General features: G+C 33.7%; 1 protein-coding gene across 1 annotated transcript in view; it reads right to left on the bottom strand.

The window, feature by feature from the left end:
- LOC113549613 (AT-rich interactive domain-containing protein 3A-like) overlaps nt 1-16,951 on the bottom strand; it is an 80,689-nt gene that overhangs the window by 10,917 nt on the left and 52,821 nt on the right. Inside the window, exons 5-7 of the mRNA XM_026951000.1 lie at nt 10,462-10,645; nt 8,899-9,611; nt 1,999-2,073 (exon numbers count right to left, since the gene is read on the bottom strand). Of these exons, the coding sequence (XP_026806801.1) occupies nt 1,999-2,073; nt 8,899-9,611; nt 10,462-10,645 (972 nt within the window). The remainder of the gene's footprint in view (nt 1-1,998; nt 2,074-8,898; nt 9,612-10,461; nt 10,646-16,951) is intronic.

Here is a 16,951-nt window from a genome sequence, read left to right on the forward strand (position 1 = left end):
ACGTTTGCAGGGCGGAGAAGTCGCGTTGTCGGCTCAAAGTTTCAAAATTCGAGTCGAAATAAATTTGCCATAACACATATAACACATTACGCAGTGAATATAAACACCAATGACAGTTCTGTGCGCGGCAAATACGTTCAACAAGGCATATTGTGGTATAATAAACGTTTGTACGTATATACATGTTGCCGAACTCTGGCTCGGCGGCGCGCACTAAATCAAATAAGTTTGGTTCGACACATCTTGAGTTCGACCCGTCTCAAATAGAATACATTGTTGTCGTTTCGTACTTGGCGCATAGTGTCTAGATATTCCCAAGTTGCGACTACATTAGTTTAAATTAGATTTTTATCCACAGCGGTGAGTGATCGATTAGTTGTGAACTACACAAATACAAATTATGGGCCGACACTGTATCACGAGGAATAAGGATGTCTACGTTACGTAATAATATGCGAAAGTATCGTCAATAAATTTTGATTTTTAAGACGAAGAGTATGTAAATCTGCTTGTTTTCAGCGCCGATTTTTGTGCGTGGGCAACCGCCTAAAATGATAGTAATAAATTAAACAGACCGTTCGTTTGTCGTATGTACAACGAAACAAACCCAACGACTGCTTTTAACGAATCAAGATTATTAACATATTATATCATAATATAGCCATTATTTCATTAATGATCACCGTATTTTATGTTTCGAAACGGTCAACGAATGAACCGCATTCAATGATGATATTGGGTGATGACGATCTTGAAGATGACTCGTCATCAACGGAAGAATTTTTATGATTTGAGTTAGACAAAAAAAAAAAAAATGATTTGCCGATAATCCAACGAACGGTATCCGGATATTTCGCTGCAATGAATTCACCGTTCGACTACTAACTGCCAACGTTTCGTCGCGTGTGTAACTCACCGCGCGTACAGTTCATCGCAATCGTTTCATAGACAATGTTTACACGCAGTATAATACCGATGTCCTAAAACTAATTTTTCAGTCGGTATCTATTTATTAAATTTATTACGGCACGACATTTTTGATGTGACGGGCAAAGTCGAACAGTAGGTGTATAACCGAGTACTCTATAGCCGTAAAAAAAAAAAAAAAAACAAGGACACCTTGCTGAATGATTAAATACTGTATGTGATGACTATAAAAAACAAAATTACAGAATATTATTCTCAAGAGGCATAACACAACATTTTCAGTTAAAAGTTATATTATGTTTGGAGTAATTTATTGTAATATCATTTTATTTTGGACAGTATGTATATAAAGATAATGAAAATACTGATTTATATTTTTTAATTTAATGAATTCGTCACGACGAATTGTAACCGCGGTGAATCGTTGCTGGTAAATAGTATTTTGGTGAACTATCACGCGGTGCCCGGCGATTTTTCCGCGATCCCAAACGAACGTTAATAAAATTAAAATTGTGTATTATTTTTTATTAGAACGTTCAATGCTTTTATTCCGGTGTAAAATCACATATTAAAGAGAATCGCAGAATATTAAGTTAATTAATATGTGGTTGTAATTTCTACACGAATACATGCTTAACAGAAAACGTTTTAAGTTTTTCGATGGTCTAAATCAATTTTAATTTTTGATTAAAATATGTTAACATTGGTTATTTTGTCAGAAATATTTATTGAATATTTTTAACCCGGACACAACACTTTTCACTTACAATTTATTAATCGTACATTGCGATTATATGGAAATATTAGTTCGTATAAATAGTTATTAGTTAGAATCTTAGACGTTCATTGTTCTACATAAAAAGCACTTACGGGTTGCCTATTTTAAACTCCTTACCGTGACGACGACTAATTTGTGTTACGATACAATACACTCTCTCTCTCTACCGACTCTCGGACGCGTTGACCGAGTTGTGAGTGCGCCACTCCGACAACAGATAGCGGTCCATGTACCTCTAACCAGTCGTCGTAAAGTTGGCTTCGAACATTTTTTTTTTATAATATTTCACTTACTTGAAATGGGTAGTCTCGGGATTGCGGTTTGATTCGCTCTGACAATGTCCATCCACATGAGCATGCTGAGCAGTTCTGGAAAACGCAAAAATACAAGAAATTAGAAAAAAAAAAATATCGTATAGACTTTATAACGTTAAAGTAAATACGCGGTATACACTTGATGATTAGTAGGAGTGTGGTCGTTAATGTTTAAAAAATGTATTTACAATAATATTTTTGCGATAAATAATTATTTTAATGTCGATTTGGGAACAAACGTATAGCGATCGTACTCCTAAAGGCGTCGAGATAATTGATATTTGTATCGTCCGTGCGTATTTATTGATTCATCGTTACACATCCACATCGCAATAGATTATTTTCAAACGATATTTTTGATCAGAAAATAATATTATAGTATATTCCCGATAGTGAAATGGCCCGCGTCGTTCCCTCGTTCGAGTGGATCTGGAATCCAACGTCACTCCCGATGGTAAATTAAATAAATAATTAGTCGCATAACACTGACCTAACATAGACGGTTGACGGTGAAACGGTTAGGCATACTACAGTTTGAGAGACGCGTCTCTGTTCCCGTTCGTCCCTTATAAAACCGTATTATTTAATATTATGTCGAATGGTATTCGAACAGAACGCCTAAAATATATTAAAATTATCCACATGTGCCGGTTTATTATATAATATAATATTGTAATGTGTTCCCGAAAACGATATTTATCTTGACACACATGTGTTACTACTCCCACGCGCACATATATATATATATATACCTATACGAATTGTATTAATTTATGATTGATGGTAGTATATAACAACTATTACTATTTTATACACATGGATACACGATGGTATTATTGTGATACGTCGTCGACTCTGCAAATAATTCTAACTCGTATACGGACGGACTATACTATACATCATATGAATGAAATCACGCAAAGCTCGTGCAAAGGATTACTGAGATCATCGCTACTAAATGATCACGAACAAGTCTGTTCGTTCTATGATCATATTTTAGTCAAATGTTCTATAGTCTTATAATTTTCAGGTGCATCGTTTCAATGTTAAAAGCTATTATTATTAGGTGCTTTGTTGTATATATTTTATCGTCATAAAGTAGGCAGTAGGTATATTATAATATATTATAATTTATAATAATCTGTCACACGCAGCTGTTATCAGATGAATAGTGCCACTGTGCTAGTTGTGTTATCGGAGGACATCGCGATTTCCGTGTCCTTCGATCGATCGATGTCACTCGTCACATCGCTGAAGAAGAGTAATATACACTATAGGAATAATACAATGTATATAGAATCTATCTATATATATACATATCATTTTTTTTATTATTAAATTGTATTTACAATCTGATTTACATAAAAATTAAACAACAAAGATGAGAAAAATTAAGCACAAACAAGTGAATGACGTGAAGAGGAAACAATCCATTGACAGTACCTTAGAGGAAAATCTGTATTACCTATACACGTATATGCCATAAACATTGAGTTATAATATGATAAATCACAATTATGTTATTAAACGAGTTTAATCGTTTTGGAGTAATGTAATAATTATGCGTTTTCAAATTTCATGTTTTTTGTACTATGATTTTTTTTTTCAACAACTCTTCATTATTATTAGCGTAAAATGATATGCGTACTATTTGATTAACAAAAAAATATACATATTTTTTTTTATTATTCGTTAAAACGCAATCGCATATTACAGTTTGCTCATATAGGTACGCGTAATTAATAATAACTCGCGTAAAACCTGCGTACACATCGATTAAATGCGAATTGACGTCAATCACACAGCCGCAATACGAGGACAACGAACGGCAAATATTTATAGTGGCTAATACTATTATAGTAACGCTATTATTATTAATAATATTGGCACGGTAGCTATAGGTAATTAATAAGCACTTTATATTATACCACCCATACCTACTGTTATTATTATTATTATTATCATTACCACGTTCAAAATTCCGAATTGTTACGTAAAATACATAAAACAATAATAATATTATAAATTATAATGCACAGGTATATAGTATATTTCGATTAACCGCGGCGCGGTGCATCAATATAATATAATAATAATAAGATATTGTAAAACGCTAAATCCACAGCCGTAAAACGTTTATCGGGATCGGCCGATTAAACGAGTACAACAGCTACGACACTGTATGCACATATACACCCGTTACAAGGTAAAATAATTAATTAACTGATGTATAAATTAGTACGCTATTAATAATAACCAACGGTCTTTTAGCGGCTCGAATAATCGGACATGTACTTTTGCAATTAATGCACTCGGTGACATAATATTATCGCAGAGCACTGTTACTCCACGTCATTTAGATACCGTCAAAAGCGCGAATGACAAATGGACGTGACTGATGAGCCATATCGTAATATAGTATTGAACATTTATTATTGTACTGGGTAAGAGCGTACACCTAATTTAGATTATAATATATTTAACTTAATATTTACCTATAATATTATACATATACGTGTTGCAGGTATGTCGCTTATATCTATACATAATGCAATATTGAACACGCAACCGTCTACATAGTTTCTGCTCTTAATCTGTTGTTTTTTTATTTTTTTTTGCTAGTAAGTACTATTATTATTGAAAAAACTCATAAAACTTAAAATGATTTTGTGTTATCTGATATTTTATTCTCAAAATGGCCACAAAACAACACGATAAAACTATAATATTTATCAATTCAATATCACTTATGTTTTTATATTAATGTACCTAAATGGAGATTACCACTCGTTGTTAAATGTTTTGATATCATAGTTTAGACAGGTCTCACGTAAGTACTAAAATTAAATATGGACTTCTAAAAGGCAGACAACTCACAGCCACCAGTCTTTTGATAAGACAATATAAAAATAAGACAGGAGCCCGTTTAAAGAACCGGTTAGATACATAGCCAAGACAAAATTTTAAATATTTGGAAACATTTATAAGATCTTATATTACAAAATAATTATTATCAGAAGTTTAATAAATTAATATAATTTTATATTGAAACAGTCATTGAGTTTTCATGTTATGCCGTTGTACCTCAAACGACTAGTTGGCACGAAATATTGGCTTATCTTGCTATTTTGTGTACTAAGTTGAATATTTAAATTATTTTATTACATATTATAGTATAAGTAATGGACAATAATTTCCTATTATAATAGTTTTAATAACTTGGATTGGGTTAGTCGAGTATATATTGTATTGACTTAGCGAATTGAAAGAAAGAAAAACAGGACACTCCTTAAATATCACAAAATATCTCAAAAATTTGAAAATATATATGGTATTTAATAAGTATAGGTATAGTAGGAGGTACTCGTGTAATTTTTATTTTAAATTTTCAAAAAACCATAGTTAATTGATTATTAAATGAAAAAGTGGGAATGAGAATCCTCGATTAATTTACCCTATACAGCACGTATACAATAGGTATAGTAAGTTTGATAATTTGAATGCCGTTGAGAAAGAACGTGAAACGATGACTGTTGACCTCATCTCACGTCCCGAAGAGACGACGGCGTACACACGATTTACCGGGGACACGACATGAATAGTAGTGTTATAAATACGCACAGTCGTCGTGCAGACAACAATAATAATAATAATAATAATTATGTGTGTATATACTCGAATAAGACTTTACCGCGGCGGGCGCGTTATTAACGGGTGACAACGGGAAATGTGTTCCGTCCGTATACACCACACGTGCAATAATTAACCGGCCGGCAGCTCAGTTCGGAGCCGTCTTGATACGATTCCAACGGGCTTTACCTTTAACGCGTTTTTGATCGACGCCGCAACCGTAACTAATGAAGACGTCTGATGAATGAGCAGAAACCAGAACGCATCGCGCGATATTCTTTTTTCGTTTCTTCGTGTTATTATTACTATTATACATAGGTATCTACGTTTATATTATTTATACATGATTTTTTTTTTTTTTTTTTTTGTCAGTCTACTCCGACGTATAGTCGTGGCATTTCGTTGTCGACGCGCGTACACACAGCATAATAATATAATATATTAGGTGTATAACACCAGTGGTATAATATACTACAACGCTCACGGTAATGTTTCAAAAACGGTCTACAGTGTAAATACGCGTATTATTATACCACAGCGATGATATATTATACAAAATCATAGACGACTGATGTCCTATCTAATCAGATTACATCATATTATAACGTAATATCATCATGTTGGTTTTCGCATTCTGATGATTTTAATATTATGCGGCTGTATGACTGAAAACCGAACCTTCTGGCGAAGTTAAAATATCGAATTTTATAAAAAGGCAGTCATTAGTAGGCGCATAATATGTGCTTTTTCTCGTATACTGTGCAGTTATAATTTATATTTTGTAAAATACCTTACAAATTATGTATATTAAAATATCCCAATGCGAAAATATTTATAAGAGTGCCAAACAATTTGTATAGGTAATCGTATAGAAATAGTGAAATCAACAAGTATTAGAACATAATCTTAATAAAAGGTAATTTCGGTACATTCGCAATGCAATCAGGCCCATCATTATAATCGAACAGTTTTTCTGACTATAAATTTATCCATCTGACATATACTAAAAGTAATGCGTATCGTCTATAATTCGCAAGTTTGGTTGCAAATAAACGTGTATTTACATTGTTTAAAAAATGAATTTAATGGTAGGTAAACTGTGTTATATATATATGTGTGTGTGTGTGTTTTATTATATAGCTATAATTTTTATTCTGCTCGAAAGAAACAAACTTATAAACATTTAATAAAAAAAATAAAATAAAATAACTGCCCCATAACAAAATATATAATGTCAGATGATGATATGAGCGATTGACCATTTTGTATAAATATTTTTTCAAATATCAATCAAATGTTACGAATATCGTTGATTTCATAAACATAAAACATTTGACTAACTAAACCATGCAATTAACTGTTTTAACTAATTAAATTAACTAATTTATGTTTCTCATATTTACATTGTAAAATCGTGTCGTTTTTTAACCTACAATGTAGCGATGAACATTCCATTTCATCAACTAATTTAACATAAAATTAAATATTATGTGTAAAATATTCTAATAATATAGTTGTAACTTATACATGAATTTTTTAAACAGAATTCATTTTTAGATTCTGCATTATTATACATTTAATGTTATTACGTCGTTATTATCTCCCTATAGTTTACAGAAACAGAGCTGCACACCTCATCAGAGGTCTTGTCGGCTGTTAAACAGCAGCAGTGGCGACGACGGCCAGCAAAGTATATAATATACTATATTTCCCGCAGCCAAGCCGCGCTGTGACAGAACATTTTCACGAAACCGTTTCCGCGGGATTGGTAGGTACATAAGTTTATTTTGTTTTTCGTATTTATACGATTCGTCTACCTTAACACAATACGTCTGGCTGTCGTGAGACCGTATGTGTAAATTATAACAACATGGACGAAAAAAAAATAAAAAATATAACAAACGTCAGTACGTCACACTGCAAGTTTACGTTGAAAAAATATTATCAACGTGTCCGTTTTACACCGCGTGTATAAGGATACCCATAAATCTCTGTCGGGTTTCTCGTAGAGTGTGTATACTTTATTATTATCATCGTTATATGGAATTTAGAAAAAAAAACCAATAATAGGTAATTATTTTTTAAATATTAAAACGATTGTTTGAAATCTCGTTTTAGAGGTATTTTTGATAGGTAGTATCCAAACCGGACAGCGGAAGGCAGAAAACAGAATCGTTAAAGTATCTCAATAATTAGATTGTATGATTAATTTATAATACTTAAAGATTTTACAAAAAAAAAAATAAAAAATACATAAATTAATTGAAATTTAACATTATGTGTATTATACATAAATAGTATTAATTGTAGGTAGTATATTAATCGTTCGGATTATGTACAGAGTATAATATTTCATATACACAATATCTATCGATCGCTAATTACGTCACGGCAGCGTATGTTATTAAATATTTTGATATGTCACAATACAAATCTGTGTGATATAAATTAGTTTATGACATTCACGTCGAAATTCGATTGTAATATACTGTGGTTATAATTATAAATGTGGTGCGTTTATGTATAAAAAAAAAAAAAAATTCGTTCACGGGAACCACTCAATAACGACTAAGAAATTTATAGCATGTACAGCTCAGAGATAACAATTATATTATAAAGATACCTGAAATGTACCTACCAATAAAGTGAAATCTAAGTGTTTAAACCAAAAAAAAAAAAAACATATTTTTTTCTTTTATTAGTCATCACCAACCGTGTACCTATTGACAAAACATGCGGCGAGTAATAATTATTTGTTGCCGACAAAAGAATTTTGATGTTTGAGTGCCATGTAATACACGACATATTATCTAGAGATAATGAGTCGTGAGAAATCTATAACAATATTGAATCCACTTATTGTATATTGCATTAATTAATCACTAATATTAAAATATTATAATAGAAGTTTTATGAAATCCATTACTTAGAATATTGAGAGAAAAAATGTTGTGCGCGTTGTACAATTTACATACAATACCTATACATTTTCGTATACATAAATACTGTTATAGTTATCGAACGAATGAGTACAAATCGATTTAATTACTCGTATTTAATTAATATCAAAAAAAAAAAATAAAATAATAATAATAAAAATATAAGAATGACGAGACGATATTAATATACCATAAAAAAATATTTCATCTATAAGGAAATTAATTTTTTTTAAATGATCTGTCATCGGGCTCGGAGTACTCATCGATCGTTTAATATTATACAATATTGTAATATGTATACGTTACTAACCTCTCTGCTTGTTGGTCTGCTCGTTGTTGGACTGGGTGGCGTTGGACTGATTTTGTTGTTGCTGCTGTTGATGGAGATGTTGGAACGACGGCGGCTGGTGGCCATTGAACAGCGACGATGGTGGCATTGGCGGCGGTGGCGGTAAGCCGGCGGCGGCCGGTGACCGAGGTGTCTGGTGCAACGCGACCGCGGACGTCTTGCATTCCGATTGCAATTGCAATTGTTGCTGATGTTGCGGTGGACTGCACGATCGCATCCGCAGCCTGGGGTGGTCGACACTGACGCCGGCCGCGGCGGCAGCTGCAGCAGCGGCCGCGTGATGGTGATTGTCCATGATGGCGGCGGCGAGATGCCGGAACCGATCTTCGGCGGCCAGCACGTTGGCGTAGTGGTGATGGTGATGGGACGAAGGCGGCTGTTGCTGTTGCTGCTGCTGCTGCTGCTGCTGCTGCTGTTGCTGCTGTTGTTGCGGCGACGCCTGCGGTGGAGCGCCTCCGCCCATCATCGAGTGTGGGTGGCCACCGTGCACTTGCTGGTGATGACTGTGGTGATGATGGTGTAGGTGACCGGGCGGCGGAGGCGGCATGTCCGAGTACATGAGCGACTTGTTCCGCCGGCCCTCGCGTCGGTTGCCCGCTATCGCCATATTCAGCTCGTCCAATGTACTGAACTGGTTCATTCGTGACTCGTACGCGTACAAATATTTTACGTATCTGCTCATAAAATATCAAAATATTATTTCAATATCAACACTTAGCATACGCTGTCTTATAATAACGATCAAGGATAGATAGTATAAAGTTGAAAATTATCTGAAAATAGCTATTTTCAATCAAAAGTCAGCAAGTATTATTTGGGACTCTAAAAATAATTGTAGAGAACAATAACATTTTTTATGTTCATATATTTTTTAGTGAAGTTAAAAAATTCATCTACATAATATATTAGGTAAATGTAGTACGTATTGATGGGAGATGGATATAATGAGAGACTAAGTTGTTCAAGCAACTATTTAAAAGCAATAATAATAATAATAATATGCTTAAATTGGTCTTTGAAATTGATTTAACTTTTGGATCTACTTATCATAAGTGATTACATCTATAGATATTCATATAATTATATAGTATTTTCAGAAAAAAACCAAGAAAATCTTTGTGATCATTCGATTAATAAAAAATGTAATACCTATGTCCTTTATATTATAATATATTAAAATACAAAATATGCTTATATTTCATATTTAATAACACGTATAATAATATTATGACTTAAAAACTTAAAGACATTAAAAATAAAAACGTATTTCTCAAAAATTATTCAGAAAGTAGCGATAGTTTAAAATTATATAATATTATAATTATTTTATAAATGCGGGTACTGTTTATATTTTACCCGTTTATATACAGTTATACGTATTACACTAATTATTGTTTTGTACCTATATGCATTAATTTTTTTTTTTTTTTTGTTCGCAATTAGACCATTTAAAATAAATGGTAAATACTTAAATAATACTATGTAATATGTATTTATACATATAAATAATAATTTTGTACTTACTGTGTGCGTAACGTGAACGCGGCACTCGTTATAGAAGGAGGTAGTCCCAGGCCTCGGATGATCTCTTGCCACAATTTCTTGGTGATGACCGCAACGATACCTCCTCTCTGGACAACCAACTTGTACAGGGTGTACAGATCCAACACGCGCTTGGCCATGATGGGTAAACGACTGATTGGAGTTCCTAAAAAAATTATATATAATAATATAATACACGTTTATATACACGTTTTTAACATAGTTTGTTCGTAAAAATATGATTTTCGATTTAAAACTCTAATTTTGTATATTGTATACACCGTACACGACAATAATACGCAAGACATAATATATCATGTACATTCATAACAAGCCTAACGAGGTGTCTACGTACAATAATACTGTGTGATTTTGTGGCTTAGTGTGCAGATGTAGTTACATCAAAATATATAGCTATAGCGAACGGTAGGTATATCATGTATTATTAAAAATGAACAGCCGATGGCGACCTATCATTGGATAGAAATCATTCTATTTTTCGAACCGAGGTGGCGTTACATTATGGGTATGATCGGATTGAGATAATCCGATAATACTTAACGTATCACCATAAACGCCGTGGGACGGAAAAAGTATCTGGGAAAAGCTGTAGCGATGGCGCCACGTTAGGTCGCGTAATCGTGTATAAATCCAACACATCGATCGTCGTCGTCGAAACGAATAAATGAATATATTACAAAGCGAAATTCTGTGCACTTGAATGTAATATCGTTATCTAAAAAAAAAAAAAAAACCTTCTTAAATACAATAAACGAGTTTCGTGTTTAGTTGTTCCCATTCGTTCAAAGAAAAATATAATAATATAACAATAATAATAATCTGATTAAAAAACGTAACTTTAGAGCCGTCATATTATTTATACATGTACAGGTGCCCGCGCGGGGTTATTACGTACATTTGGTTTAATACGAGCATTATAATGTAAAATTCTATACAATATGGCGTCGAATGTGCAGCCCAATAATAATGTAACGAGGTAAATAGAAATACATCCTACTGACGTCACATGCGCGATGCACGTATAACGATACATTTTATTACGTATATAATATAATGTTTGATGTGTAATACCCGTATTAGGTACCTGTAAGTTAATGCGAAAACAAAAAAAAATAAAAATACAGAAATCGGGCGGAGGATCTGAAATGGCGAAGCGGAGCCCCCTCGGGCCGTTTCCAGTCAGCCGCGCGGTTCTTTTTACGACTTATAATTACGGGCTATATTTATTATTACGTGTATATGGTTAACTACGCGATGCGCGTACGGTAGGAATAGTGTATAATGTAATAAAAAATTAGACTCGTTCCATTAGAGTTTATATTATTCGGTTACTCGTGATTCCGCCCTCTAACCACCGCATAATATTATACCTATAACAAAGTGTCTGTGTATTATGTACATAATATGGTTAGTATTTATGTTGCACTGTATTATTAGTATTATATATACATAAACATCATAGTTGATGTGTAGAACACGAATGCGCAAAAATAATTGTTCAAACCGTGAAAAATCCAATAGACCACCGTAAAAGATTAAAAACAATAATGAAACGCGTATAAATACGAACGATAAAAAAGAAAAATACATAACGAACACGAGATAAGGATTACTGTAGCCGTTTATAAAAAAGAAAAAAAAATCCTTTTTCTAAACGCGCATAGTTTTGTTATTATTATTATGTCAGACATAAATTTAATATACTTTAGGTGTGCGATAAAATAATACATATAGGTGACTTTTACAAAACGATATTTTTTTGTACCCAACACGATATGATGACGAAAACTCACGACCTTGGCGTATTGTATACGAAAAAAACATTAATTGAATACGTATGTTGAGCGTCGTACATTATATTTATATACAAATACTTTTACGCGTGGTGGCACTGAGGCCGCATCGTAATAAATATAATATAAAACATATTATATTATATGTAACGTATAAATAAACGCCTAAAATTAGACCAGTTGATTAATGTAAGATAATTATATTACGCACGTCTATAATTTAGTCCAAGTGCAAAACACGAAAACGAATGTCAATCAAATTCTTAACTACCGTGAAATACGCTTTTTACATATTTTAATATAATAATATCATGGTTCTTTTAGTATGATATTATTATGTGAGTTAATTGATGTATCATACACGAAATAATTTTATCCGTGATTAAAATATGACTTTGCTAAATTAACTCGAGTTCTTTAATCATATAACCTTAGAAACGGGTCGTATACTGTATTACGAAAATTAGTATAACATAACGAATGCAAATCAAACAAACACCGTAAAATGTTTAATTATTGAGCCGGGTTCTCACGACTCGTGTATTTGTTGAAATTCGCTTGTGCGGTGCGAAAACATTGTACCTATTATAGGTCCTGCAGGTACTCGCGCACTAAATACTAATATTTGGTATTTGTGTTATTCGCCGCCTTCCTGCGGATTGTCGGTAATAAAGTAACATCGCGAGTCGTAATATATATATATATATATATATATATATACGCACTATATTATAGTATATTATAGATTGTTCGGGTACATTCATCAAGACGTACACTATATAGTTATGTAGGACTCGAGCTCTATCGCAATATTTTGATCAGACCGCGGACCAGTGCGCGTGCAAATGCACGCTTTTCGGCAAAGTCTGTGCGATCGTCTGATGACTTAAGCCCGTCGAGCGTCGATCGGTTCGCCGCGGTCGAACAGCCGCAGTGGAAACGAACGACATCGTCGTCGTCGTCGTCGGTACGCGACGACGCGACACGCGGGCGCAAAAGCAAACGGCGTGATTTCCCTGCGACGAGTGCTCCGCAAGACGTGACGGACGAACGTGAAAGACGATATTCCGTCACGCGATCGTCGATACGACGACGATAGGAACGTATGTTTTATACGAAAAAAAAAAATAATAATAAAAAATTGCCATTGCAACCACCTATATAATAATAAAATGTAGTCTATATTTATTATATAAATATGTGTTCCGTTCCGCATAGGAAAAGGCGTTTACGACGAAGGCTTGTCCGTATAATATTATTAATATTATGTACAACGAAACACACACACACACACATACACACGACTTCTGGGAACCGTAGCGTAGTCGTATTATAATAATATTATAACCGCGTTGTCGGCGTGTATAATAATATTGTATTTACGTACGTAAATAATACTGGACGGTGTTATTATAAAAAAATCGTACGTGATTGTTTCGAATGCCGAGCTCGGAGGGCTAGGCCGGGTCATTAAGCCAAGTATTGTGTTGTTTGTCGCGCACGCCACCGCCGCCGCCTCCTGCACCGCTGACCGCCACGGCAATAATAATATATGCCTCCACCGCGCCATCCGTCGGACCGAGCACCTCCCCCCCCCACCCTTTCCGTCGCCGGCCGCGAACTATTATCGGGGAGGCGCGATTCGTTTTTCAGTCCGTTTTAATATTTTATTATTAATACCACACACACACACCACGCGTAATTATTACATAATATTATACATATATGTGTATGTGTGTACGAGTATACGAGGTAGGTACACCTTCACTGTATAAACCTGTACACACGTACCTATATAGGTACATGTATATATATATATATATATATTATTGTGTGTATATAATATAATACGAGTGTGTGCGTTTTGAGTCTATCAATATTTACAATTGTTGGTGCTCTTTGACGTACCACCGCCCTTATATACCGTATTGCCTTACGATCGTATATATACTATGTATGTGATATAGTAATATTATAATATGTACGTGTAAATATCGCAGCGTGTGTGGCGTGATTGATCTCGTAGCGCGGCGCCTTTGTGTACGGCGTGGCGAGGTGGTCCGCGTACGGTGGTGGCCAGGCGCGGGGTAGGAAGTCGAGTGTCCCGCGTAAAATCGTACACCTATAGGTATATTATACACCGCATACTAGGATTATTGTTATTACACTCGTTCGGTGTACGGGGTGGTGAAGCCCTAGTGTGACCAAATTTAACCTGACCAAAAAGGGAACGCTTTCTAAGAAAAATTTAAGAATATTAAACCGATACCCCCCAATGAATATAATTATTACTAAGCGCTAATATTGAGTACCGCTTAACTACTAAGCTATAATTAATTGTACGCGTCTATTAATGATACTAATACGAATTTTTAGTGAAATAACATTTAAACAATAGGTACTTTATACCAAACACAATATCGCATTTCCTATGTATAATATTGTAGCAGTATCAGCTGCAGTATTATTATTTTTTTTTTACATTTATCTATACATATTATTATATGTAATATAAAAATGAAATGCTGTACGTTGGTTAGTGCATAGTTTGAAAATGGATGGATAAATTGAACTTGTTTTTTTTTCAATGTCCATAAATGGTACGAATAATGTTTTTACGGAAAGAAAAATCGAGAAAATTGAAAAATTTATGAAAAACTGAAAGTGTTTTTTTTTCAATGGAATTTTTTAATTTTTGTATGAACTCGCAACCATATGCGTGTATTTGCTGACAATTGACATGTACGCTAAGTACTCACGATAACAATACTCCGAACAGTGTGAACCACACTCAAAACCTCGTTTACCGGGTCAACTAGTATTAGGAATAAAATTACACAATTTATTTTTATTAAGCTTACAATAAGTGCAAGTGATATATGACGTAAAAACATGATTATTGACTTGTTGAATCTGTTGATGGAACTTCAGGCAGTGGAAAGTTGAAACGTTATTCAATTATAAAACTGTAATAGGTACTTGGTGTTTTAATTATTATATGACGATTGGCTTAAAAATAACACGATTTATGCATCACTGTGCAGGTTGAGACTTTGGTTTTAAAGTTCGTAACATTACACTTAAATTCATGTATACGGACTCCTTTTCAACCCCTTCTAAAAGTCTAAGTATTTAACTGTATACTTTCGTAAGCGTTTAACCAGGCAAACATTGCGTGAATGCGTGATGTATATAATTTGTTATTACTTGATATATTAGTCGTATAAAAATACGTGTATAGTAATGAGCTCTAGCATGCGGACTTTATAAAGCAGCGTTCAATGAAACTCATTCGACTATTCCTCGTTTTTTATAATAAAAAAATAATGTGTAAATAATAACGTGTCAACGATATCATTTTATTCATTTTGACATTCATTTGACTTTGATATTCAAGAAAATAATCGGTTTTGTACTTTTATCGTTTATTTTATGAATCATTCAAATTATTATTAAAACATTTTGTTTTCGTTGTTTGTTTTGAGACCATATTCTCTTCATATTTTAATATTATTTTATTGCTATCATCTACGGCCACTTGTGTTTGATATGCTGTTATACTTACCTTATTAAGCACAACAGTAGTTACTTAGTTTAAATTCAATTTAAAATATTGAGACTTTATATGATTATACAATTTTAATACACGAAACGATGAAACAATTCACAGATTTAGCGAAATATAAGCTACAGAGATTGTTCTATCTGCCCGATACATGACTTTAGGATTCACACGCGGAAAATGTTTCATCACAAAATGCATCCACGTGGTGAAATAATATTGTCCTTATGACTTTATGCGAAGTCTACGTCACGGTATCGATGGTTCGTGTCTGTGTATGCGATCCGTCAATAATGTGTAGTTAAAAGAAACCTCCCTCCACACGTATAGACGATAAACTTTGAATAATATTACTCACGGTTCCGGGATGTACGTTTTAAACTCGACTGGCGTACACGATTTATACCCGGAACCGGGTTCACACAATATGCAGGCAGACTAAAAACGTTTATTTACAACAACGTAATAATAAATTATTAATAATATTATAAAGCTATGCAATATAATATTTACGATAAAATATAGGTTCGATTAAAATGCACGAACACAATCGATCGTTATTCGTTAGTGAGCACGTATCGCGCAGTATAAAATGCATTTACCTAAACATAAATACATCGGTCATAATATATGAAATACAATAATTTCATATTAACGACTGAAACGAGTCGCAGCAGACGGCTGTGTTTATATATTATAATATATATATACGCGGCTAGACTACGTGTCTATACAACAATTGAGACGTCATTAAAACGAAATCATACGTTATTTATCAAAAGGAATGTTAATGGGTTGCGGAAATTTTATAGACCAGCCCAGTCGCTTTTTTTCTCTTCTCACCGCATATACATATATATACCATACAATATTATATACGCCAACCTCCACAGCACACTGCAGACTCGGTCACATATTATTATTTTCCAGGATAATTAAAAACCCTTATATACGCGAATACGGCGTGGGCCGGAAACAACAGAGCCCCTTTGGCTAATGAGGGTATCAAAACATGTTCCCGTTGTATATATCATATATTAAACTACACACGTACATAATATATTATGCGCTTATGCACGGTGGTGCGCGTCATATG

This window comes from Rhopalosiphum maidis, chromosome 4 (assembly GCF_003676215.2).
Source record: "Rhopalosiphum maidis isolate BTI-1 chromosome 4, ASM367621v3, whole genome shotgun sequence".
In the NCBI taxonomy this organism is placed as follows: domain Eukaryota; kingdom Metazoa; phylum Arthropoda; class Insecta; order Hemiptera; family Aphididae; genus Rhopalosiphum; species Rhopalosiphum maidis.